This window comes from Canis lupus, chromosome 33 (assembly GCF_011100685.1).
Source record: "Canis lupus familiaris isolate Mischka breed German Shepherd chromosome 33, alternate assembly UU_Cfam_GSD_1.0, whole genome shotgun sequence".
NCBI classification, from domain to species: Eukaryota; Metazoa; Chordata; class Mammalia; order Carnivora; family Canidae; genus Canis; species Canis lupus.
Window position 1 is genome coordinate 30059494 of NC_049254.1, and position 24498 is coordinate 30083991.

The 24498-nt window shown below is 38.9% G+C and overlaps 1 protein-coding gene across 3 annotated transcripts in view; it reads right to left on the minus strand.

Moving 5' to 3' along the window:
- Positions 1 to 1008: 1008 nt before the first annotated feature.
- PCYT1A (phosphate cytidylyltransferase 1, choline, alpha) overlaps positions 1009 to 24498 on the minus strand; it is a 51272-nt gene continuing 27782 nt past the window's right edge. For all 3 annotated transcript variants that reach the window (XM_038583131.1, XM_038583132.1, XM_038583133.1), the window contains exons 3-9: positions 17546 to 17645; positions 12667 to 12783; positions 11285 to 11436; positions 9064 to 9142; positions 8286 to 8428; positions 6190 to 6378; positions 1009 to 5313 (exon numbers count right to left, since the gene is read on the minus strand). In XM_038583131.1, the coding sequence (XP_038439059.1) occupies positions 5107 to 5313; positions 6190 to 6378; positions 8286 to 8428; positions 9064 to 9142; positions 11285 to 11436; positions 12667 to 12783; positions 17546 to 17645 (987 nt within the window). In that variant the 3' untranslated portion in view covers positions 1009 to 5106. The remainder of the gene's footprint in view (positions 5314 to 6189; positions 6379 to 8285; positions 8429 to 9063; positions 9143 to 11284; positions 11437 to 12666; positions 12784 to 17545; positions 17646 to 24498) is intronic.

Here is a 24498-nt window from a genome sequence, read left to right on the forward strand (position 1 = left end):
TGGGCAAAATGGGTGAAGAGGAGTAGGAGATTCAGGCCTCCAGCTGTGGAATGAATTAGTCGTAAGAATAGAGTATAAGGAATACAGTCAATGAGGGGCACCTGGGTGGCTCAGTCAGTTTAACATCTGACTCTTGAGTTTGGCTCAGGTCACAATCTCAGGGTCATGAGACAGAGCCCTACATCGGGCTCCATGCTAAGTGCAAAGTCTGCTTAACACTACTCCCTCTCCCTATGCATATATGCATATTCTCTCTCTCTCTCAAATAAATAAATAAAATCCTAAAAAAAAAAAAGGACTATAGTGTATTATATTGTAATAGCAGTACAATGGGACAGTTGGTAGCTATACTTGTGGTGAACATAGCACAATGTATAAACTTGTCAAATCACTAAGTTGTACTCCAGAAACTAATGTGACAGTTTGTCAACTAAAAAAATCCAAAAAAACAACAAAAAGCCAACTTAACCAGGTAAAAGTAGTACAAACCTAAAGTCTCAAAAGAAAGCAGACTTTTGAAGAACAGATGGAAGGTATTCTTTCCCTTACAGATGTGTCATTAGGGCACTGATGACATTACACCTCATAGATCTGGATCAGCTTCCCTTTGAGGGATGATGGCTTTTTGAGCCTTCTGTGCAAAGCTGCAAAAAGATTTCCCTGATAGGGCAGCCCCAGCGGCGCAGCGGTTTAGCGCTGCCTGCAGCCCAGGGCGTGATCCTAGAGACCCTGGATTGAGTTCCACGTCAGGCTCCCTGCATGGAGCCTGCTTCTCCCTCTGCCTGTGTCTCTGCCTCTCATTCTCTCTCTGTGTCTCTATGAATAAATAAAATCACTAAAAAAAAAAAAAAAAAAAAAAAGGATTTCCCTGATAATATGGTCATGGAATAGTTTTGAGGAAGATAAATTAGGATGCAAAAGCAAAGGAACTGAGAGTATAGGTAAAGGCCCCAAATACATAAAACATATACACATGTATACCAGGTCAGAAACACAGGAAATGGAACATTAGGTAAAACCACTTTGCCTTTATTTGGCTAAATGACAAAGGCCAAAATAACTGAACCAATTAATAACATTCACATGGAAAACAATATACTGAACACCGATTGAGGAAAACGCCCTGTGGATGCTGGCACTGGGGGTGGGGCTAACATTCACACCAAGGCCAGCGTTTCTTCCCAACAGCTTTTTTTTTCAGGATAATCAATACAAAACCACCCAACCAATCAAGTCTCTGTGTTTAAAACAGTCAGTGCCCCCCTAAGAAGGGTGGGAAAACCCTTTTTAAACCTAGAGGAACACAACCTGAGTCATCCTAGTGTTAAACCTAGCACTTTTTTGTTTTCTACCCCAATCTGAGTATTAACGTAAAACTTTGGCAGACAGAAATCTTTCTTCTTTCTTTTAAAGAAAATTAACATTTAATAGTATAATCCCAAGAACATGTTCTACTTAATTGGAAAAATAGAAGCTAGGGACCACTCTTTATCCCACAACAATCTATTCTATGAGCGAAAACAAGAACAATCATCGTATGACTTTGAAAAATACAACCTTTAAAAATACTTATATTGGTAAGCTTAAAAAAAATTACCATTAGTTAAAAACATTGTTAAGGGAGCTTTTTTTTCCTACCTGTATTAGTTCCACTTCTGGTGAAAGTGTGAGCTGACAGAAAATGTAGACACTATGTATGGCTTTTAGGGAATTAAAGAAAAGCAGCAAAATAGAATTGATTTGGAAGGATTTTAGACAGGAGATCTGAAACGGTAAAAAAGGCAATGAGCTCAGAATAACAAAAGCTACCCACAAATCAAGATAACCCAGAGACACAAAAACACTGTGAAGAACCATCGCAGAGGGAACATCCCGAGGCCGCCTGACCAGTTGTGTGATCCCAAGTAAAATAAGAAAAATCTAAACAGGTGCTGGGTTATCAGCAATCAGAAAATGTCAATAAGTTCTCTTGACCTCCTTCATATTTTTTCTTATTTAGGATCTTCAGTCTCCTCATATCCCCAACCTTCTTCCTCAAGCCTCAGCGAAATAACAGTCTTTGGCTCTGGCTACCAGAGACAGCTGCAGCAGACAATCTGTTTCTACTCCTCTAAAGTTTCAATCTCTATTCATTAGTGTTACTAGTTAGTATAAGAGAAGAGCAAACTTTCTGCCCAGCCATCTCAAGGTAACTGAAGTGGCACTTCTTCAGTGCCAGCTGCAGCGCCTGTCTCCATTCTTCTGTCTTGCAAACTGAGCTCTGAAGCCAACCAGTGTTTAAGGCTCCCCCATCTCTGCTACATTTGGCCTATTGCTTTGTGTGGGGGATTCAGGGAAATAGCTAATTAATAGTAATATTAGAAATCAGTATTAACAGTTAATATTAAAATTAATATTAGAAGATTTACAGATCACAGGCATGGTCATGGTAGGCAAACCACTAACTTCATTTAATTAGGCACAAATGATCAAATAATACATCATCCCAACAGCTTCCTCCCTCCACCTATCCTTGGCTAGCACCTAAGATCACATTTATCCCAAAGTAGCTCATGTGCCACACCATTAAAGTTTGACAGCTTGAAGTCAAAATTATTTGAAGATGCACTAGTGTTAGAGGAGCGTGAGGCCAGAGAGGTTCACCACAAGGGGTGAGAGGGCTTTCCAAGAACATGTGCACATGCGGGCCGGGCAGTCTCACAGAGCTGATCAACACAGCAGTTATACTCCAAGGGCAGCGAATGCCAAAAGTAGCCCACGGACAGAGCGGAGGCAGCAGTCCCAGACAGTAGACTTGAGAGGAGTGATGTGCAGGGAGGAAAACCACATTCTGAGCATCTCCCCTGCCAAATACACTTGGCTAATATGTTCTTTGAGGGAACAGGTAGGTGAGCTTCAGTGATGACTTCCTCACCTTTCTGTACGAGGGAGAATAAAGCAGAAATACGCAGAATTCCCAAAGAGGGAAGACTGAAGCAGAGAAGTTAAAGTATGTGATCCTATGAAACTGGTTAAAGTAGGAAAACAGGGCAGCCCCGGTGGCGCAGCGGTTTAGCGCCGCCTGCAGCCCAGGGCATGATCCTGGAGACCCAGGATCGAGTCCCACGTCAGGCTCTCTGTGTGGTGCCTGCTTCTCCCTCTGCCTGTGTCTCTGCCTCTCTCTCTCTCTCTCTCTGTCTCTATGAATAAATAAAATAAAATCTTAAAAAAAAATGTAGGAAAACAGTGATTTGAACTGTTCCCAAAAAAGGATTCCAAGACAAAGCTCGTGTAAACTGAATCAGATTTGATAGCAAAGATAGCACTTCATACGAAGAATCAGAAATGTAGTTTTCCTAAGCCACCATGACAACTAGAGATTTCCCTCTCCTATGTCTCTACTCTCTGGGTGATCAGAGTTTCAGGAAAGTAGGTAGTCCTGCTGTGCAGGCAGGCAGTGATTCTAGCCTCTGATCCTCAGGCAGAAGAGCAGGTTTTACCAGAGTATTTAGGGAGGAGGCTATGAGATGCTCACAGCTCTAGCAGAGGGGCAAAAAAAGATAAAATGTGGTTTTCTTAGCTGAAAACACCAAAACTCCACCCCCACAAGGGGTATTTATGAGTGACAGGGTGGGGCCTGGACATAAGCAATTTTCCCCTAAACGTAGCTACAGGATTATTATTATTTTTTTTTTTTAGCTACAGGATTATTGAAGATAGTCTGCTCGGTCACGTAGCTGCAGGATGCCAGAGGCTTAAAATGAGCTCACAATCAACTGCCAAGTGAGCAGCTTAGTATTTCTGATGTGAAGAATCCCCCTGGGCAACCTAACAGGGGAAGTGGGACCATAACCACTAGGCACAAGCGGGAAAGCAAGAGAACCTGCCGTACTCTTGTATGTGAACCCATGCTTTGTGGCCTGCTTAGCGGCAGCAGAGGGACGTCCCTGCCAGCTGCAACTCTCAGAGGAAAAGAAACGTGACCTGGAGCACTAGTTCTAGTCAAAAACATTCTTGAGAGGGACAGAGTTCAAGATAAGGCTTTAGAAAGGGGGGTGTTTCCTTATACTTTTGTGTTTAAATTTTGTGCAAATCTAAATATTCAACATGGCTTTGAGCAACATGGATTAACAGATCATATCCAAACTGCAGACATTTACAAAGCATACTCTGTAGAAAGCTAGGTAATAAGCATTGAAATTGCAGGGCCAGGGACTTACTCCCAAATGGGAAAATTAACCTAACCTGACCCTGTATAGGATTGAGTATCGTCCCACTCTCCTCCCCAATCACAATAAACCTGAAAGTGTTCCTTCCTTCAAAGGTAGACTATAGGAAAGAGATTGACAAGAGCTCCCAAATAACTGGGCAACAGAGTTTTCTGAGAAGATGAACACAGCAGAAAACCGCAGCTGATGCCATGTGGTCTGGTTCCATCCCCATCAGTGTCTTCCATGGACCCCATTGGGTCCAACAAGAAACTCCTCAGGGAGTAAGAAAAGTTAGGCTCAGACCTCCTTCTCATAGCCACATTGACACATGGACTAGCAGTACATTTAGGGGATTCGTGACTGAGTTTACTCAGCTTTTCGTTTTTTTTTTTAAGGACACCAAAATTATGCTATTTCCCTTCCCCCTGAAATCACTCAGCATGGCTCATTGCTTGAAGGGCTTGGCAAGCCACTTTGCCTCAGAACAGAAGGCAAACACTATAGTATATCAGGAAGAAAAGGCCTCTGGGTAATACACCACGTCCTTCTGCCCACTCCTCAGGGGCAAAAAATTAGTTCTACTTACAACATTTGAAAGATTAATTTTTAAAAAATTAATAAAATGACAATTTCCCTGTCAAGATCACATGAACATAAACAGTAAAGCAAAGTCTATAGGGAGGGCATATGGATGCAAAACAGGTTTCTGAGGTGTAGTCAGCTTCCTTCTTGGTGTGGATGGGTGATGGCTCTTGGAGGATGGGTTGTCTGAGCCCATCCTAGGTCCTCTTGCCCCAACTTTCTTTCCTTTGTAGCTGTCCTTAGGTTTAGTGTTGGGATCACAATTTGAAATTCAACAGAGATCTTCCGAAGGTGATGGGACAGAGGGAGGGGAGGGGAAAAGAGGGATGAAAACTTAGTCTTCTTCATCCTCACTGATATCATAGGCTGCAGCCTTGTGCCTGGAGAGGTTTGCTGGGGAGGAAGGTGGGGAAGTCTTGCCAGAGAAGGGCCATCGGAAAGATGGGGAGGGGGAGCGTTCCCGCGTGGGGCTGCTGCTGGGACTCTGCTTTGGACTGATGGCCTGCAGCATCCGGCCTTTCCCCTCTTTCAGCATATGTTTCTGGGGAAACCAAAAAGAAGAATTAGAAGAAACCTATGGATCCTACTAAATCATCACTGGAGGTCTGATACTTCAAATTTTCACAAGTGCCCTGTGCAATGTCAAAAGTGATCAAATAGATACGGGAGGGACATATCTATAATTTTAAGCAATTTCATCCCTAAAGCAGCACTATACTACTTATCTAAGGGTTCCCACATACTATCCACGGTCACCCAATTCTCAACTTCTATGTCAAAGGAATTCTTAAATGGCTACTTGGTCTGCAGCCCAGGCTCCAGGCAAAAATAAAAAAACTAACTCAGACAAAAGGGTACCTATCCTAGTTCTATAGCTTTCTGAAAAGGAAATTCAATATTCTCCCTGAATAATCTATTCTGGTATCAGACTCTTTCACAGTTAGATTCTCCCTGATATCTTAGGACTAACTTGCTAACTACACTTCACCTTCTATTTGGTTTGAAAAGACCTTGTCACTTCTCAAGGACAGAACTCTCACCTTACCCAGCAGCTCTGCAGCAGCTGTTTGTAGTGGAAGCAGCTTTCTCTTTACTGTTCTTTGTTCTTTCTTTTCCTTTAATTAGAGCTATAATATAGAAGCAAGCTGGGCAAGGTTACTTGCTTACCACCAGATTTGGAAGTTGACAAAAGCTGGCAAAATTATTTAGGAGAATGTGTAACCTCTTTCTGTAAAGACTTCAAACAACTTTTTGGGGGTAGTTGAAATATAGTTCTGCCCAGTATAAGGAACAGATTAGGTAACTTCTTAGTGTTGATGTCCTTTTCTACAATGCTATAATTCTTCCCACAGCATGAGAATTTCCCTAAATTCTCCTGAAATTCCTTCCCAAAATTGTCCAATAGGAAAGAACATACCAGTGCTCCTTCTGGACCAAACATTTCCAGGAAACTTCCAATGAATTCTCGGGATTTCTCCTCCCATTTCTGAATGAGATCAATGCTTTTTTCCTCGACCTTCTGAACAAATTCTTTTGACTTTTCCTCCACGTCTTTCACTTTCTTCTTTACTTTGTCAACCCGTTCCTGCAGGTGATATTTCTTCTCCTAAGTAAAGAATTAATTGTTTTGAGAAATAATACTCTGACCTCCATTCCAAAGAGAGGAGAAAAAAAAAAGTTTTGGCACTCTATTGACACTAGACTTCCTATCATTAGACTTTCACTTCACCCTAATCTATCCCTTGTTTCTCTAGCATAATAACAGATTAAATATACTGGATGGTCATCTTACACAAAAGTGTGATAATTTGAACATTCTGGAAGCCCAAACTGAACTAAATACATAAAGCAGGCTCAGTAACCGATGGGCATATAGCCAAATGAAGTCAGATTTTTTAAAGACAAAACATACACTTGAAACATAAACATGCCCAAAATAACCCAAACCCCATTCTAGATGAAGATATATAAAGAGCCACAGGATTATTGCACAGTATTTGCCAAGAATAAGAGAGCTATAATAGGTTGAAGTAGCAGATCTTTTACTTAATTTGTCTATTGTACTGGATTGTTTTCCCTCTATCATTGGCTTACTCTATGACTTTAGAAGAGCTGTTTGTTTTATTTTTTAATATTTGGAGGTCTGTTTGCTCATTTGCAAAATGAGGATGATGCTTTTTGGTCTTACAAACTTTTCTAAACAGAAGAGAAAACGGTATGAACCCTCTGGGGATGGGGAAGATGTTTAGCCAAAGGAAAAGTCTTTTCATACACAATTTCCAGATCATAAAGGGGGAAGTAAATAGGTTTGGTATTTCTAAACACCTGAAAAAGATTTCGTAGTAGGTCGTTAACAAGAGCTAGGGTTTATCTACAAAGATAAATCATATTTAGATGAAATCACTTCACCTATTCATAATTCACAGAACTGGCAGCAGGTAAGGGAATATGGTAAACCACTTATGTAGGAGATATAATGAACAGCTTTCTTCTTTTAAAATCAACTTTATTAAGATACAATTTATATACAAAATGTATAGCAGTTTGTTTCTAAAATGCAATCTTGGGATCCCTGGGTGGTGCAGCGGTTTAGCGCCTGCCTTTGGCCCAGGGCGCAATCCTGGAGACCCGGGATCGAATCCCACGTCGGGCCCCAGTGCATGGAGCCTGCTTCTCCCTCTGCCTATGTCTCTGCCTCTCTCTCTGTGTGTGTGACTATCATAAATAAATAAAAATTAAAAAATTAAAAAAAATTAATTAAAAAAAATAAAATGCAATCTTAAGCTAAGATAGACTTTGCTTTTATAAATCAAATTTTAGGGGATCCCTGGGTGTCGCAGCGGTTTAGCACCTGCCTTTGGCCCAGGGAGCGTTCCTGGAGACCAGGGATCGAATCCCACATCGGGCTCCCGGTGCATGGAGCCTGCTTCTCCCTCTGCCTGTGTCTCTGCCTCTCTCTCTCTCTCTCTCTCTCTCTCTCTCTGTGACTATCATTAATTAATTAATTAATTAAAAATTTAAAAATAAATAAATAAATAAATAAATCAAATTTTAAAACGTAGGTCCACATGCCATGAGAAATTGCATGTAAAATGTGTCACTATCTACCCAGGGGCAGGATCTATAGCTTTCATTAGATTTTCCAAAGACCATCCAATTAAAAAAAAAACAAAAAACAAAATGGTCAAGAACTGCTGTTTTAAATATATTTGACATAAACACTGTACTATGTAACTTACATATTTTTTTTTTTACATAACTTACATATTCTTACATAATTGGGTGTGTGTCTTTATATCAATGTGTTGATACTAGACCATAAAGGCAGAGAATGCACGCCTCTGTTTTATTCTTTGTAAAGAGCTTAGCACAGTGTAATCAGCAAAGAGGCATTCACTGAATTTTGGAAGTGATAATTACAGCAGACTGAAAAGCAACTTTAGCTCGGATGAATTGGGAAGCAAACATGTGTCCTATAGGACCAGGGAAGTCTGGGATGAAGTTGGAACTCACATTTATAAAGCTGACATTGAGCTCCTTTGCCGTGTAGCCCCTCTGTAGGTTCCGTCTGGCATACACATCATAGTCCCGGACGATTCGGGTGATAATGTCTGATGTAGAGATACCTTCTGTCCTCTGTGTTGGAGCAAACATGCCTAATCCAAGAACATATACAAACACTGTGACATTCTGGTTAACTCAGGCAGTAGGACTAGATGGAAACTGGGAGCAACATTCTTTTCCTCAAAAAATAATCTTCTATTACTAAGTGAAGTTTGGAGATACTGACATACAGGAGGAGGACTGAATCTAACACTAGGAGTAAGGAAGGGAGGAGCTATATGGCCCCATTATTAAGAAAAATACGGGCCTAGGGAGAGTTTCCTAAAATTAAGAGATAGGGCGGCCCTGGTGGCACAGCAGTTTAGTGCTGCCTGCAGCTCAGGGTGTGATCCTGGAGACCCAGCATCGAGTCCCACATCCATCCTTGCATGGAGCCTGCTTCTCCCTCTGCCTGTGTCTCTGCCTCTGTGTGTATGTATGTGTGCCTCTCATGAATAAATAAATAAAATATTTTTAAAAAATTTAAAAGAGATATCAAAATTAGGTGTTTAGACTGAGAATTGATGGATGTCAGTACTATGCTCACCTAAACCTCTTATCTGATATGCAACTGAAAGTAGATGTTGAATTTCTAAGGTATACATTTTCCTCTATAACATAGTGATGTTGAATCTCTGTCGCTGCCCCTGAGACTCCGTAAAGTGAGGATGTACATCAGCTTACTCACCTGCTTCCTTGATATGCTTATAAACATCATCACTCCCAGCAGAAGAATAAGGGATGTCATCATGGGCTACAAAATCAATCTGAAATAAGGAAACATCATTTAAAACCCAAGATCACTGCCATCAGAAAGAATAAGTAAATATTCCCCCCAGAAAAAACTCTCCCAGACCCAGACAAAGGACAAGGAGATGCCAGGCCTCAAATGGACCTTTTTTTTTTTAAAAAAAAAAAATATCTCTTTGCTTTGCTTCATAAATTCTGTGATTCATTCACAAGCCACCTAATCTAATTATTTATCACTCATAAATATGAAGTTGACTAGTTTCTTTTTTTAGCTAATTTTCCTGGTCTACTAGACGTGCTACCCTCACACTGCACACCAGTCACCATGCCGTAGTAAATGACTGAAAGATTTGCTGGTGTGTTAGTTAGTTAGTTAGTTCCTGAGCCAGAGCTGAGGAAAGAAGAAAGGAAATCACCCCATCCTCCTGGGTCTATAAGGATTGGTCAAATAAGGGTTTCTAAAAATAGGCAAAAGAGGTGGTCACTTCTTCCTTAGCTGGTTTCTCTCTCAGTCCATGAGATGAGTGGAAATATAAAAATAGCAACCAGGAGCCCTTTAAATAGAATAGAAACATCTATACTCCTGACGAATGTAAAACTCAAAGCCATAAAAGACCTTCAGGTCTTGGGCTCTATCATTTGACTACTGTCAATACCTTTTGCAACAGTAAGAAGAGATCAATAGCACTGGGATCAAGAACTTTCAGAGAGATATGCTAACCTTACTTAGTCATTCCTGAGTAGGCTATATTCCTTTCATTAATGTAATTGCTAACACGACTATATCCAATTCCCAGAAGCCACTGTACTCTGAAGGATGCCAATCAGGACTGTGTCAGAGACTCTTGGCTAATATCCTGATTACCTATGAACAATCTGTCAGGGATTGATAGGCAACAAAGTGAAAATAACAATGGTGGGCAAATAAGAATACTGGTTGAGGATACACTGCTAACAAGGAGAAAAGGGAAGTTAAAACTTCCTTTAACCTCTTGTGCCTGGGCCGGCCTGGCTGCGTTGCTGAGAATAATCTTATTCATCACTTTTGGTACCACTGGCTGCCAAGTATTGATATGGTCTTAACAAATATCCTCTAGCTTCAGGTCTACCCCCAAATATTGCTTTTGAAGCACTTTGACTACTTTTGTTCTTTCTGCCTCATTGAACAACTCACCTTTAACATTCCACACACTCCTCCTGAGAACTGACAATATGCTTGCTTGCTGGTTCTTCAACCTTAGGAGCAGGGCCTTGGACCTGACCTAATAAATCCTCACCTTTTATACCTGCCTTTTATAGGAAACCTGTTTCTTTAACACATGAAAATTAAAAGGAGGTGAGGGGTTTTATTTTACAATTGTAGCTCAGTGAGTAAAAATGAGAAACCTCCCAGTTTCTTTTTCTTTTCTTTTTTTAAAGATTTATTTATTTATTTATTCCTGAGAGACAGAGAGAGAGGGAGAGAGGCAGAGACACAAGCAGAGGGAGACGCAGGCTCCATGCAAGGAGCCCGATGTGGGACTTGATCCCTGGTCTCCAGGATCACGCCCTGGGCTGAAGGTGGAGCTAAACCGCTGAGTCACCCAGGCTGCCCGAAACCTCTTGGTTTCTGATCCCACACAGCTTCTAGCCCAAAATCAAAGCCCTAAAACTAGATTTCAGTCAATACAAGAAAAGTCTGTGTTTATGTCTTATTTCCTTGGGAGCATAACTGAGGCTCTGCATATCCTAAAGGACTGGTATGTTAGGAGGATGGACACATCCACAGTGTGGGGGTATAAAAATCACTTACCTGAAGAGTTCAATTTCTAGCCTTGCTAGAATGTATCCTGGATCAGGTTATTTGGTTTCTCTGGCTCTGTTCTCATATGTAAAGTAGAAATAATAGCTACCCAATAAGACTGTTTTGGGGAGCAAATGAAATATAGTGTATGGAAATGTGCTTATAAACCACCAAATCCCATATAAATGTTAGGGATATAAATGTCATTAGTAGTATGAATATCAGTAGTCGTCATATCACTGTCATCTCTTCTATATGAAAAGTACATAGAAGGCAGAAATAAAATAAGGCTAGCAGAAAAGTACTCCAAGTCCCAGAAGTCATGAGAGCTGGGGGGTTCCAGAACAGGGATGGGAACGCATGCTCAGCATCTTACCCGGTGTTCAGCCAGGAACTCCGGCGTCAGGGTCCAGGGGGCGTTCCTCACCACCTCATCCACGTAGCGGCAGTGCTGCACTGCATCATAGCGCTCATTTTCATTCATCACCGTGAAGCCTTTGAAGTTGTGTGTAAGCTCATCACTGCAAACTGAGTTCACCACATCATAAAGTTGTAAGTCCAAGTCCCCTTTGCTTAACCATTCCTTAGTCACCAATCTCTCCCATTTCCTAGAAGTGTAACCAATCGCCCCACCTAGAGAAGGATTTTCTGGATATAGCTCAGTCTGGGGTAACAATGCTTTTCCTAATCCAAGATACACTTTCAGGAACAATACTCACTAAATAGTATGTTCACACTTTGGAGAGGAGAGGATACAACAAGGGACTAAGGTCCCTTTGAAATTAACCTGTTGTGAATTTCTGCATCACTTAAGTTTTTAAAAATGTTTTATTATATTTTCCTAAGACTGTACTGGACCACATCACATTTGCTTAACAGACTTCTGTACTTCAGCTAATTCAAAATGATAAACTGAAGGATGCCTAAGTGGCTCAGTCAGTTGAGCATCTAACTCTCGGTTTCAGCTTGGGTCATGATCTCAGGGTCCTGGAATTGAGCCCCGAGTCAGACTCCAGGCTCAGCACAGAGTCTGCTTGTCCCTCTCTCTCCCTTTCTGCTTCTTTCACCCCTACCCCCCTCTCTTTCAGATAAATAAATAAAATCTTAAAAAAAAAAAAAAAAAGATAGGGGCGCCTGGGTGGCTCAGTGGTTGAGTATCTGCCTTTTGCTCAGGTCATAATCCCAGGGTCCTGGGATTGAGTCCCACATCAGGCTCCCCATAGGGAGCCTGCTTCTCCCTCTGCCTATGTCTCTGCCTCTCTCTCAGGAATAAATAAACAAAAATTTTTAAAAAAGAAAAAAAAATGATAAACTGAAATCTAGAATAAATGCTGTTCTTAAGTAGGCAATAGAAACAGCTAAAAACACAGATAAAAACTGGACATCTCATGTCAAAGAGCTTGGAGCTTCATATACTTCATGTTTTAGAGAGGCTATTCTATATCTCTTATTTAAAAACCAAAATAAGGGGACGCTTGGGTGACTCAGCGGTTGAGCATCTGCTTTTGACTCAGGGTGTGATCCCGGGATTCCGCGATCGAGTCCCACATTGGGCTTCCTGCATGGAGCCTGCTTCTCTCTCTGCCTATGTCTCTGCCTCTCTCTATGTGTCTCTCATGAATAAATAAATAAAATATTAAAAACAAAACTAAACAAAAACAACCAAAATAAAAACCAGTATTTATGTTACAATAGGAGAAAAATGCTACTATAATTTTTTTTCTGGAAAGCACCTAAAGTCATAAGATGTTTTCTTACCTCCTACAATGAGGTATGTATTAGGGAAAAGGTTCTTGGCTTGCATTAGAGCCCGGGCATGACCACAGTGAAATAAGTCAAATATTCCATCGGCATAAACTCTCACAGGCCGATCACCTAAATCCAAAGGAAAGAATGTATCACAAAACCACACTGAGATTCAAAACCTCTTATTTGACAAATGGAAATGGCACTGTGTTCCATCCTTGCATACCCCTCTCTCAAGGTGTTCTCTAGATATTCACCCTAATGGAAGGATTGGTTGGAGTTGTGAGGAGTAACATCACAGATTTTTTTGGCTACAAAGACCTTTTGACATCACATCCATTGACTCTGTTAGCCTGATTTCACCAAACTGCTCTGTAACTGGATTTCACGATTGCTTTTTCTTGAAGTTAGAAGTCAGTGAATGGGAACAGTTACATATGTGTCCTAAACTTCAAAATCCTCACCTTCAGCTTATGTTTAAATTTCAGTCATGTTTGAAAAGAGTATAGTTAAGCTATTCTCTGGCTGCTTGCTCTCTCATTTTCAGGCTACCTTAATTACTAATAACTAAACTTTGCTTTGAAAATAAACCTCCCCTCAATTGCCCAGTGAGTAAGAAGTGATCCAGAGCGGTGAGATAGAGAAAAAGGGTAGGTTACCAATTTACTGCTTCTCAGTCCCAGATTCACCCTCAATACCTGTGGTTACAGATGGGACTCCTTCAAGTATTTCTCCTGGACAGCGAGCATGATGTTATACTTTCTCAGTAGAGGGTGATATACTAAGTATTTGAAAGTCAAATATAAATATTATAGGACTTTATATTAGAGTTTTTCCTCTTCTCCTCTCCCTTAGTAGGAATAATAGAAAACAGATGGCCAATTTATTTTTAGTAGTAGTGGACTATGAAAGAAAGACCAGGAAATGATCTCTAGGGGTACAAGACTAATACCAAACCCAAACAAATACGTTGAGAATGGAATTGACATAATGGTTCATCGTGTTTCAAATAATAAATCTAACAAGTCCTAGTAACATATTTCCGTATGTGAATAAGAGTATTCCACTATAGCAGCAGAAAATAACAGAGCAGCTACATCATTCTGGGAAAGAAGGGGAGCCTCATCAAATATACCATACTGAAGGTAGGGATAAGATACATCTTCTCCCTCCTATCTTGAAGACAATGAATCAAGGGGGAGAAAACTGGTTCTCAGAAGGTATGTGGACTTCTCTTTCCAGATATCTTTAAACTGTAGCTTTTAAACTGAGGAATCATACACTGGTGATAGAAATAAAATTAGTACAATTTTTAAGAAGGGCAATTAGAGAGGTACATGGGTGGCTCATTGGTTAAGACTCTGCCTTTGGCTCAGGTCATGATCCTGAGGTCCTGGGATCAAGCCCCTCCTTGGGCTCCCTGCTCAGTGAGGAATCTGCTTCTCCCTCTCCCTCTGCCCCTCCCCCTCTAGCTCTCTCTCAATCTTAAAAAAAAAACAAAAAACAAAAAACGGTGCAATTAGACAATATCTCAAAAGACAAATAAATGCTTTTACCCTTTTTTTTCTGCAAAGTACCTAAAGTCATCAGATCTTTTCTTATCTTCTACAATGGTCCAACTATTCCAGTTCTAGGAATTTAACTCACAGATGTATTTGTAAATATGTATGTTATTCATTGCAACACAGTTTATAATAATAAAATTTGGAAACAACCTAAATATCATTGGAAGGACTGAATGTACCATGATACACCTACTATAAGGGTGGGAGGGAGGGATACTGGGTGGCTGTGAGATAGTGATAATTTCACTCTGTACTCTGTTTGTACTTTATGAATGTTAGGCCATGGGAATGTGTGGGTTTTATAATACAGGAAATAAAATTTTTAAATAAAACAGATCTGCCAATATAATGAAAAACAAATAATATAAAATATTTAAGAGTCAGAAAGGTTACAGTTCCAACTTAATAACCAGCCTCCTTCCTCTGTAATCTTAACCACTGTAAGATTCAGTTTCCTTATTTATAAAACAAAACAAAATCTGAGGAAAATAATCTGTCTTGTACATCCTAGAAATCATGACCACAAAGTAACTAACATACTTCTATCTTTCTGAAACAAATCAGCATGACTATGATCTTACTTTTTTTTATCCTAAAAGATAAAGCATAGAATACAAAAATTAAGAATATTTTGTTATTGTTTCTTTGACAATAGTGTCAAAGGGGCAGAGCAAGATGGGGAGGTGGGTTTAGCTCCATAAACACATTTACAGGATGGCGGAAATAGTACAGAATGCTGTTGATCAACTGGCTGTTTGCCAGCGTGAATTCTCCGTATCAGGCCAAGTCACCACCAAACCCTTTATCAGACCATCTCCAGACATACTTCTTGCCTTCTTCAGTGTTTCCCCAGCCACCCAAATTCTCAATTCCCCATGACTTGCCTCCCGCCAAGTCTTTAGCAAATCCAGGCTAATATAGTAAACAAATGGCCAGGAGGGGCCACTGTTAAATGAGAAAATGTAGGGACAAAGCACAAGTTATCTATTCTCTTACCAAGTGGCTAACTGGCCAGGATGGCCACCCAAACCCTGATTTATATGTTGTCTCACATAGTGTTAAGAGCAACCCTCTTTCATTTTCAAAATGGTCCTGATTTGTATAAATTATGGGCCTTGCACTACTGCTGGCTAAATAAATATATGCTCTTTTTTAGGCAGAACAGACCTGTGTTTCAGTTTACTGTATCTTTTGATATATTCTCTCAAATATCTATCACCAAAACATTTTGTCCGTAACAGATTCCATTGCCATTCAGATTTTGCCTTTTTTCCTTTCTCCTAGAAAACATATAGCTGACTTTTTTCTTTCATCTTCCAAAAGAAATAAGCTTTTCATCTCTCAAGCTGTATTTGTTTTTTCTCTGGGTAGTGAGTTTTTTCCCAGATTATACCAACTCCTTTCTTGTATTCCCTTAACCTCCCTAGTGAAAACATGGGGGGGAGGGATGCCCCTTGTACTAGTTATTGGTTTAAAATTCATGAACTATGGCATGTGTAGATTCTTTATTGGTTTACTCCTTGTCCAACACTGGCATGAACAGACACTTGGTTATTTAACATAAGACTGGACAGACGGAACGAGATATAGGAGAAAAACTGGAGATAAATTAGACCAGCAAACTTTACAAGTTAATTTGTGACTTTTTGTTCCACTTAAAATGCAATCAATTTGCCGATGGTTCTTTATTATTTACAGTTAATGTCTAAAAAGAGCAGCATCACTCCAGGGTAAAAAGAACACAAAGATGCAAAAACTTAAGATTTTAGTTTCAATTCTATCACTATCATTTGTTTTACTATAGGGGAGCTTTCACTTCTTAGTTTTTATGAACTTCAATATCTTCATGTATATAATGAAGAGATGATACACAGTGGATATCTCAAAAATGACTTATTTATAAAATTCTATTAATTCTAAAATTTTAAACATTAGATTAGTTAGTGCTTGTTAATTATAAGCTTTAAATCTTGGGAATAGTACATATGTACACACATACATTTTATGTACCACAGTGATCTTTGTGGATAGATTAGCAAAAAGCTGGGTAATATGGCTAATGCAATCAGATCTGGGTGAGGTACTGCATTCTGAATGTGTGTTATTAGAGAGCATATGCAAAGATCTTGCCTTCAACAGGCTCTATTATCACATCTGAACGTGATCTTTGAACTGTTTGATGGCATTGTGAAATTTGACCTGCCACCACTACACTGTTTTGTTGTCATTTTACCGTGCCCCGTTGGCCTGCTTATTACTCAAGGGGAGCCAAGCCCAAGCCCAAAATAACTTTATTGTGAGTCAGAAGGTTTGTGATCAATATAAGCTACAGCTAAACACTTCTGTAAAAAGAAAGCATTCTCTGGAATTCTGAGGACTCAGAAACTATGCTCCATATAGCCAAGATATAGCTAAGGAGTATTGGGATCCCTGCCTGAAATTGTCCAGTATTCATGTCTACTCATATTTCCCTACTCTTCAATTACAACCGAGAGCAAACATACTAACACATTAAGTATGTGATTAAGAAGTAATCACAAATACCTTCTACACACTGGAAATGCATAGATTTGTGGAATAAGTATGGACAGCTACCTATAGGACTTTGTATTCCTAACACTCAAGGAAGTTTCTCTTTAGGATGATCCCTAAAGCTACTTGTCCAAAACAGGAAGAGTATCTAGAACACATCTTAATAATTCATGTAGTCAAAAATTGCTAATTAATGATGTAAACTAGGCATGCAAATAGAGAAACAGGGTTTAAAAATAATAAAGTGAGTCTTTGGAAAAAAAATCCTAAAAAATTGTATCAGTAAAGTTAAGTGATAAGCATCTCCCCACTTAGGATATTTTTGTCCTCTATAAATCAACAGCATCATAGCTAGGGTAGTAACCTATAGAAAGGGAGATCTGGAGGACAATTCTGAAGGTTATTAAAAGTATGACATCCTGACATATTATTTGGACCTTTGTAAAAAACAGACAAGATTTTAATTCAGCTTGGCCTCATATCCTATTATATCTCTGTTCCACTATACCTCATAGCTATTTACAGTAGCCCAGGAAGCAAGTGTGTACAACTATAGCTCTTAGCTGTAACAACATCCTAGGAAACAAGTTTATAATAATAAGAAAAAATGAAACTTTATGGAATACAGTTATCTTCCCAAATAGAATAGCTGGGAGATGGGTGGAAACTGCCCCCCAACTAGCCTTTACAGGTAAACTGAGAAAAGAATATAAAAAGTACATTTATATTTGATAAAGTACAACTGAATGCTACAAACAAGAGTAAAACAACAAAATAATTAGGCATTTACTTACAAGGAGTTCCTCTGCTGGCTTCTTCCATAGTTACCCTGACATAGGGCTTACTAAAGTCTACTTCAATTTCATCAGAAAAAGGAGCTGGCTGCTGTAAGCCCTTAAGAAGAGGAAAGTGAAGGAAAAGAAAGTTAAATTCAATGGTACAGACTGAAATACTAAAAACATGGCAGCTTTAAAGTACAATCAGTTATTCAATATGTTGGTGATTAGATTCCTCCTAAAACTGTAACATACAAAAGAAAAAAAAAAGAATTTCAAAATGACAAGTGAAAGTTGCAACCTTTTACCAAATTAATAAATCGGTAAATCATGATATGGAAGATAAATAAGTGCCTTGCTGATGATTTGGGGTAACACTGAGCAAGGTGGCTGGGAAACTAAGCATAATCCCAACTAACTGGGTCCAGAATAATGGCTCCTTTGCCCTACAGCAGAACATCCGACCCTGTTCTACGTAATGAAATTGCCAAGGTTTTTAAGTACATTTTCACACCACGTCAACTAAGGAAGGCAAACGGCACTTGTATGCTTTATTAAAGTATGATTATCATTGTATAATCCTTTACACTGTAGATATGTTCTAATGCTCATAACAGCCCTGTGAGGCAAGAAGTACAATAATTCTCAATTTAAAGGTGAGGAAAACAAGGTTCAAAGAAACTTGAATTATATGAATTACTGCATATGAATTATATGCAATTACTCAGAGGCAAAGATGAAATAAGAATGCATGGTTCAGTGGGTTAAGCATCTGCCTTCGGCTCAGGTCCTGATCCCAGGTCCTGGGATCAAGCCCTATTGGGCTTTCTGCTCAGTGGGGAGTCTCCTTGTCCCTCTCCCTCTGTCCTTCCTCCCCCTGTTTGTGCTCTTTTCTCTCACTGGCACTTTCTCTCTCAAATAAATAAATAAAACCTTTGTGAAAAAAAAAAAAGAAGGCAAGAATGCTCTTTCCTCTGTAGAGGAAAGACTTAAGAGTTTTTGTTAAATTTAATATTTTATTTGATGCTATTTTGAAGGGAATTGCTTTTATTTTTGGATTGTTCCTTGCTAGTATTTTTTTTATTATTCATTTATTCACAAGAGACAGAGAGAGAGGCAGAGATAGAGGCAGAGAGAGAAGCAGGCTCCATGCAGGGAGCCCTGTGTGTGACTCAATCCTGGGACTCTGGGATCAGGCCCTAGGCCAAAGGCAGGTCCTAAACCACTGAGCCACCCAGGCGTCCCAGTTCCTTGCTAGTATATAGAAATGCAAACTGATTTATATGTGCAAATGTTGTATCTGTGTGTGTAATTTCAGATGATTTTTGTATATTGACCTTATGTCCTTGACTTTACTAAACTCAATTATTAGTTCTAGCACTTTGATAGATTCCCTAGGATTTTCTACATATGAGATCATGTTATCTGTGACTAAAGACGTTTTATTTACTCCTTACCAATCTGGATGTCTTTAATTTCCTTTTTATTATCCTTTATTGCCTTACTTGGAATCTCTACCACAATGTTGAAAAGAAGTAACAAGGACAAGTATCTTTGCCTTTTTCCCAATCTTAGGGGTGATCTATGAAATTTTCTTTTCTTTTTTTTTTTTTTTTTATAATTTTTATTTATTTATGATGGTCACACAGAGAGAGGAGAGAGGCTGAGACACAGGCAGAGAGAGAAGCAGGCTCCATGCACCGGGAGCCCGACGTGGGATTCGATCCTGGGTCTCCAGGATCGTGCCCTGGGCCAAAGGCAGGCACCAAACCGCTGTGCCACCCAGGGATCCCTCTATGAAATTTTCTACCACTAAATATTCTGTTAACTGTTGGGCTTTTGTGGATGTCGTTTATCATAAAACTGAGGAATTGGCCCTTCTTTTTGCAATTTGTTGCAATTTGTCTTATAAGTAGGTTTTGGATTTTGTCACATGCCTTTTCTTTGTTACTTATGGTATATTAGATTAAATTGATTTTAGGATGTTAAACCAGCTTTGTATTCCAGAGTGAAATCCCCCTTGGTCATGCTATATAAATCTTTTTATATATTCCTGAATTTAATTTGTTAATATATTGTTAAGGACTTTTGCATCTAAGTTTGTGAGAAATTTTGAACAATAGTTTCCTTTTCTTGTGCTTTATTTTTGCCTGGCTTTGATGTTTGGTTTCATAAAGTGGGATAGAAAGTATTCTCTCTTTTCGGAAACTCTTCAAAATAGGAAACTATTTCTTCCTCAAATGTTTGAAAGAATTCACCAATAAAGCATCTGGGACTGGTATTGTCTTTGTGAGAAGATTTTTAGAGACTAATTTGATTTTTTTTTTTAACCTGGGATAGGTCCATTCAGATTTTCTATTTCATTTTGGGTTATTTTTGGTAATTTGCCTCTTTCTAGGAATGTCTATATCATTTAAATTGTCAAAACTCACCAATAAAAAATAAATTTATAAAAAAAAACAAAAAAATTGTCAAAACTTTTGGTGTTTAGTTGTTCATATTCTCTTATAATTCTTTTAATTTTTGTTGGGTTATAGTGATGTCTGCTTAAAATTTTTAATTCTAAACAGATTACATCATGATTGGGCTGAATCCAGGCACTAGGAAAACACTGTTTTATTTTTAGATAAGGATGAATTTTTAAAGATTGGGTTTTAGATTTATTTATTTGAGAGAGAACAAGTGTGAGTCGGGGGAGGGGGCTGAGGGAGAGAATCCTCAAGCAGACTCCCTACTGGGTGCAGAACCTGACTGCAGGTTCGCCATGAGATCATGATCCAAGCAGAAACCAAGACTGAGCCTCTCAATTGACTGAGCCACCCAGATACCCCTTTAAGATTAGGTTTTAGGGCAGCCTGGGTGGCTCAGCAGTTTAGCACTGCCTTCAGCCCAGGGTGTGATCCTGGAGACCCGAGATCAAGTCCCGCGTCAGGCTCCCTGCATGGAGCCTGCTTCTCCCTCTGCCTGTGTCTCTGCCTCTCTCTCTCTCTCTCTCTCTGTGTCTCTCATGAATAAATAAATAAAATCTTAAAAAAATAATAAGATTAGGTTTTACAATTTAAACAGATTTCTTTTGGGGGGACCTGGCTCAGTCAGTTGGGCATCCAACTCTTGATTTCAGCTCAGGTCATGATTTCAGGATTATGAGATCAAGCTCCATGTCAGACTCCCCACTCACAGGGTGTCTGCCTAAGATTCTCTTTCTCCCTCTTCCTCGGTCCCTCCCCACCATACACACACTCTCTCTCTAAAAAGAAATAAATCTTAAAAAAAAATTTCTTTTTAAAAAACACTTATAAGTTTAGTTTAAGATACGCTAAAGTTATAAGAGAAAACATTCATTTTTAGGAGACATGGGTACATTGTGTGTGTTATCCTTTTTAAGAACATTTTTAAAGGAGATAAGAATAGACCGAGGACCCAAAAATATAGTTTTCTGTAGTTAATAGAGATTTCTCTACAGATTAGAGAAGACAATTTATCCTCTAGAAGTTAGTACTCAAATAGTTGCTTAACAGTAGTTTGTGTTTCTAAAAGCATATGGTATTCACAAAATAATAAATTTATGATTCTATCTATATAAAGCTAAAAAACAGGCAAAGCTAATTGATGATGACTAGAAGCCACAGGAAAAGGAGGGAGTTTAGGGAAAGTAGATAATGACAAGCAGGGATGTGAGAGTCTTCTGGGAATACTGGTGATTACATGGATATATACATACATAAAAATTTATTGAGCTTAAGGTTTATACACTATACTTAAGGTTTATATACACTTAAGGTTTATGCACTATACTTTATATAAGTTATACTTCAGGAAAACAAATGACACCTGGGTATAAAAAAGAATGTGATACTGATACATGCTACAACATGGATCCTGATATCTTGAAAACATGCTAAGTGAAAGAAGCTAGCCACAAAAGACCACTTATTGTATGATTCCATTTATTTTTTTAAAAGATTTATTTATTTATTCATGAGAGACAGGAGAGACAGAGAGAGAGAGACAGAGGCAGAGACACAGGCAGAGGGAGAAGGAGGCTCCAAGCAGGAAGCCCGACGTGGGACTCGATCCCGGGTCTCCAGGATCATGCCCCAGGCTGAAGGTGGCGCTAAACCGCTGAGCCACCCGGGCTGCTTGGATTGCACACTTTAAATGGGCATGTAAATTATACTGGTAGTGAATTATATCTCAATAAAGCATATATATTTATATATAATTCAGGTAAAAATCTGTAAGACAAATAGAAAAAAAAGTGTTTATTAACAATAGTACATGTAGCTCAAAGATGAGCTTTATTGTGTCTCTGAAAGTTATCAGTAATGGTGTACTGGAGTTGCCTGTTAAGTATTCAGGAATTTTATGGAGCAGTTATTAAATCATTGGTAGTCTGAACTCAGCCACAGAAATTGGCAAATGCTACATTTCAGAGTGTTTTCCCCCCACAGGGAGCCACTTTATTATTATTTACTATTATTATTATTTTGCATACTTAGACCAGTTCAAGAATTATTATTGGGAGAAGAAAATGAAAATGAACTTTGTGAAGGAAGAATGGCTAGGACATGGTAAAAAGAAAAAAAGTTGTCATTTGAATTTGAGAAGAAGCATTTACAATGAATTTTTGAACTGAAGAAAAATAAGATTGTAGTATCAGTACCAGGAATGGGGAAGTTTTTTTTTTTGTTTTTTGGGTTTTTTTTTGGTAAAGATTATTTATTTATTTATTAGAGACAGGGAGAGAGAGAGAGAGAGAAGCAGGCTCCATGCTGGGACTCGATCCCGGATATCCAGGATCACACCCTGGGCTGAAGGTGGTGCTAAACTGCTAAGCCACCGGGGCTGCCCAGAAGTTTTTTAAAAAGGACTTGAGATCAAAGAAAATGAGAACTGAGAAGTCTTTGAATTTGGAGATTCAAATGACTATTAAGAGATCTTCTAGAATATATTAATAAAAGAACACCAGTGCCTTTAAGAAAATTAGACGAAAAGGAAATAGATTAGTAATAATCTCTCAGTAGAGATGTGCATCCATAAAAGGAATGAGAAAAACTGAAATGTACTTAGGAAGATCTAGTGGCATTTTTTTTTTTTTTTTAAGTTAAGGAGATCTGTACATGTCAAAGACAGAGGAAAAGGAGCCAAAGGGATTGAAAATATTGAGAAGGAAAAAATAGATATCTAAGGAAGAAAGAAGAGTCTAAAGAAATGGCAGGAAACGGCTTCAAAAGAAAGCAGTGGGGAAAGTATTAGCCTCAGAAATAAGAAAGACCACCGTTTTCTAAAAGCAGAATGAAAGGTGATAAAAGGACAATGTTAGATGTAAAGGAGGAAAGATACACAAATGTGTATCTGATGTCCTTGATTTTAACAGTATAGTAAGAAGGACATAAATGTCCTATGGGAAAAAAATGTCCTATGAAAAACAGGTAATTTGAAATGAGATTGGATGCTTGAGGAAAGTAGGAAATATGTGGAATAGCTGCTGTGAGAAATGTACCAGAGCAATACCAAATGACTAATGGAACTACTGAGTTTTGTTTTGTTTTGTTTTTCAAGATTTTATTTATTTATTCATGAGAGACACAGAGAGAGAGAGAGAGAGAGAGGGACAGAGACACAGGCAGAGGGAGAAGCAGGCTCCATGCAGGGAGCCCAATACGGGACTCGATCCCGGGTCTCCAGGATCACACCCTGGGCCAAAGGTGGTGCTAAACCACTCAGTCACCCAGAGATCCCCCGGACTACTGAGTTCTGTATTAAGCCTAGATCAAGCTAGAAACATTAACCTAGAGAAGGCTGAGTTAACAGGTCTAGGAAGAGCAACTATGAAAGATCCTAGGTGAGGCCATGGAAAACAAAATGGGAGGGAGCAAAAGGATCTTGACATTTCTCCAAAGAAGATATACTAATGGCCAAAAAGCATGTGGAAGGATGATCAACAACATTAGTCATCATGGAAAAGTAAATCAAAACCACAATGATACCACTTCACACCCACTAGGATGGCTATGAGCAAAAAGACAGGCAATAACATTGACAGCAAGAATGTGGAGAAACTGGAACCCTCATACACTGCTGCTGTGAATGTAAACTGGTGCATAACTTTGGAAAACTTCAAAATGTTAAACACAGAATACCATAATGATCCTGAAATTACACTCCTGGGTATATAACCAAGTGGATGAAAACATAGATTTTTTTTTTATTATTTTTTAAAGTAGGCTCTACTGAACTCATGACCTTAAGATCAAAAGCTACATGGTCTACTGACTGAGCCAGCCAGGCGCCCCTGAAAACACATATATATATTTAAAAACCTGTACATGAATAATGTTCATAACAGCATTATTCATGATAGCCAGAAAGTGGAAACAATCAAAATGTGCATCAATTAATGAATGGATAAACAAAATGGCACGTCTATATGTAATATAATTCACTTGTGAAAAGGAATGCAGTATTAATACATGCTACCAACTGGATGGACCTTGAAAACGGTATGTTAAATATAAAAAGCCAGATACAAAAGGCCACATACTGTATGAATGATTCCATTTATATGAAATGTCCAAAATAGACAAATAAATACTTAGAGACAAAAAGTGGATTAGTGGTTGCCAGGGAGTAGGTTGAGGGGACAGGGGGTGACTGCTAATAGATATGGGGTTTCTTTTTGTGGTGATGAAAACTTTCTGGAATTAGTGGTGATGGATGCATAATATAGTAAATACACTAAAAAACCACTGAATTGTACACTTTAAAATGGTTTAAATGGTGAATTTTATGTTATATGAATCTTATCTCAATATTAAAAGATACATATAAGTATCCTATCTTTTGGGGTACTGGGTAGCTCAGTCAGGTAAGCATCCAACTCTGGATTTCGGCTCAGGTCATGATCTCAGGGTTCTAGGATCGAGCCTCATATTAGGCTCCACAGTCGGCACAGAGTCTGCTTGGGATTC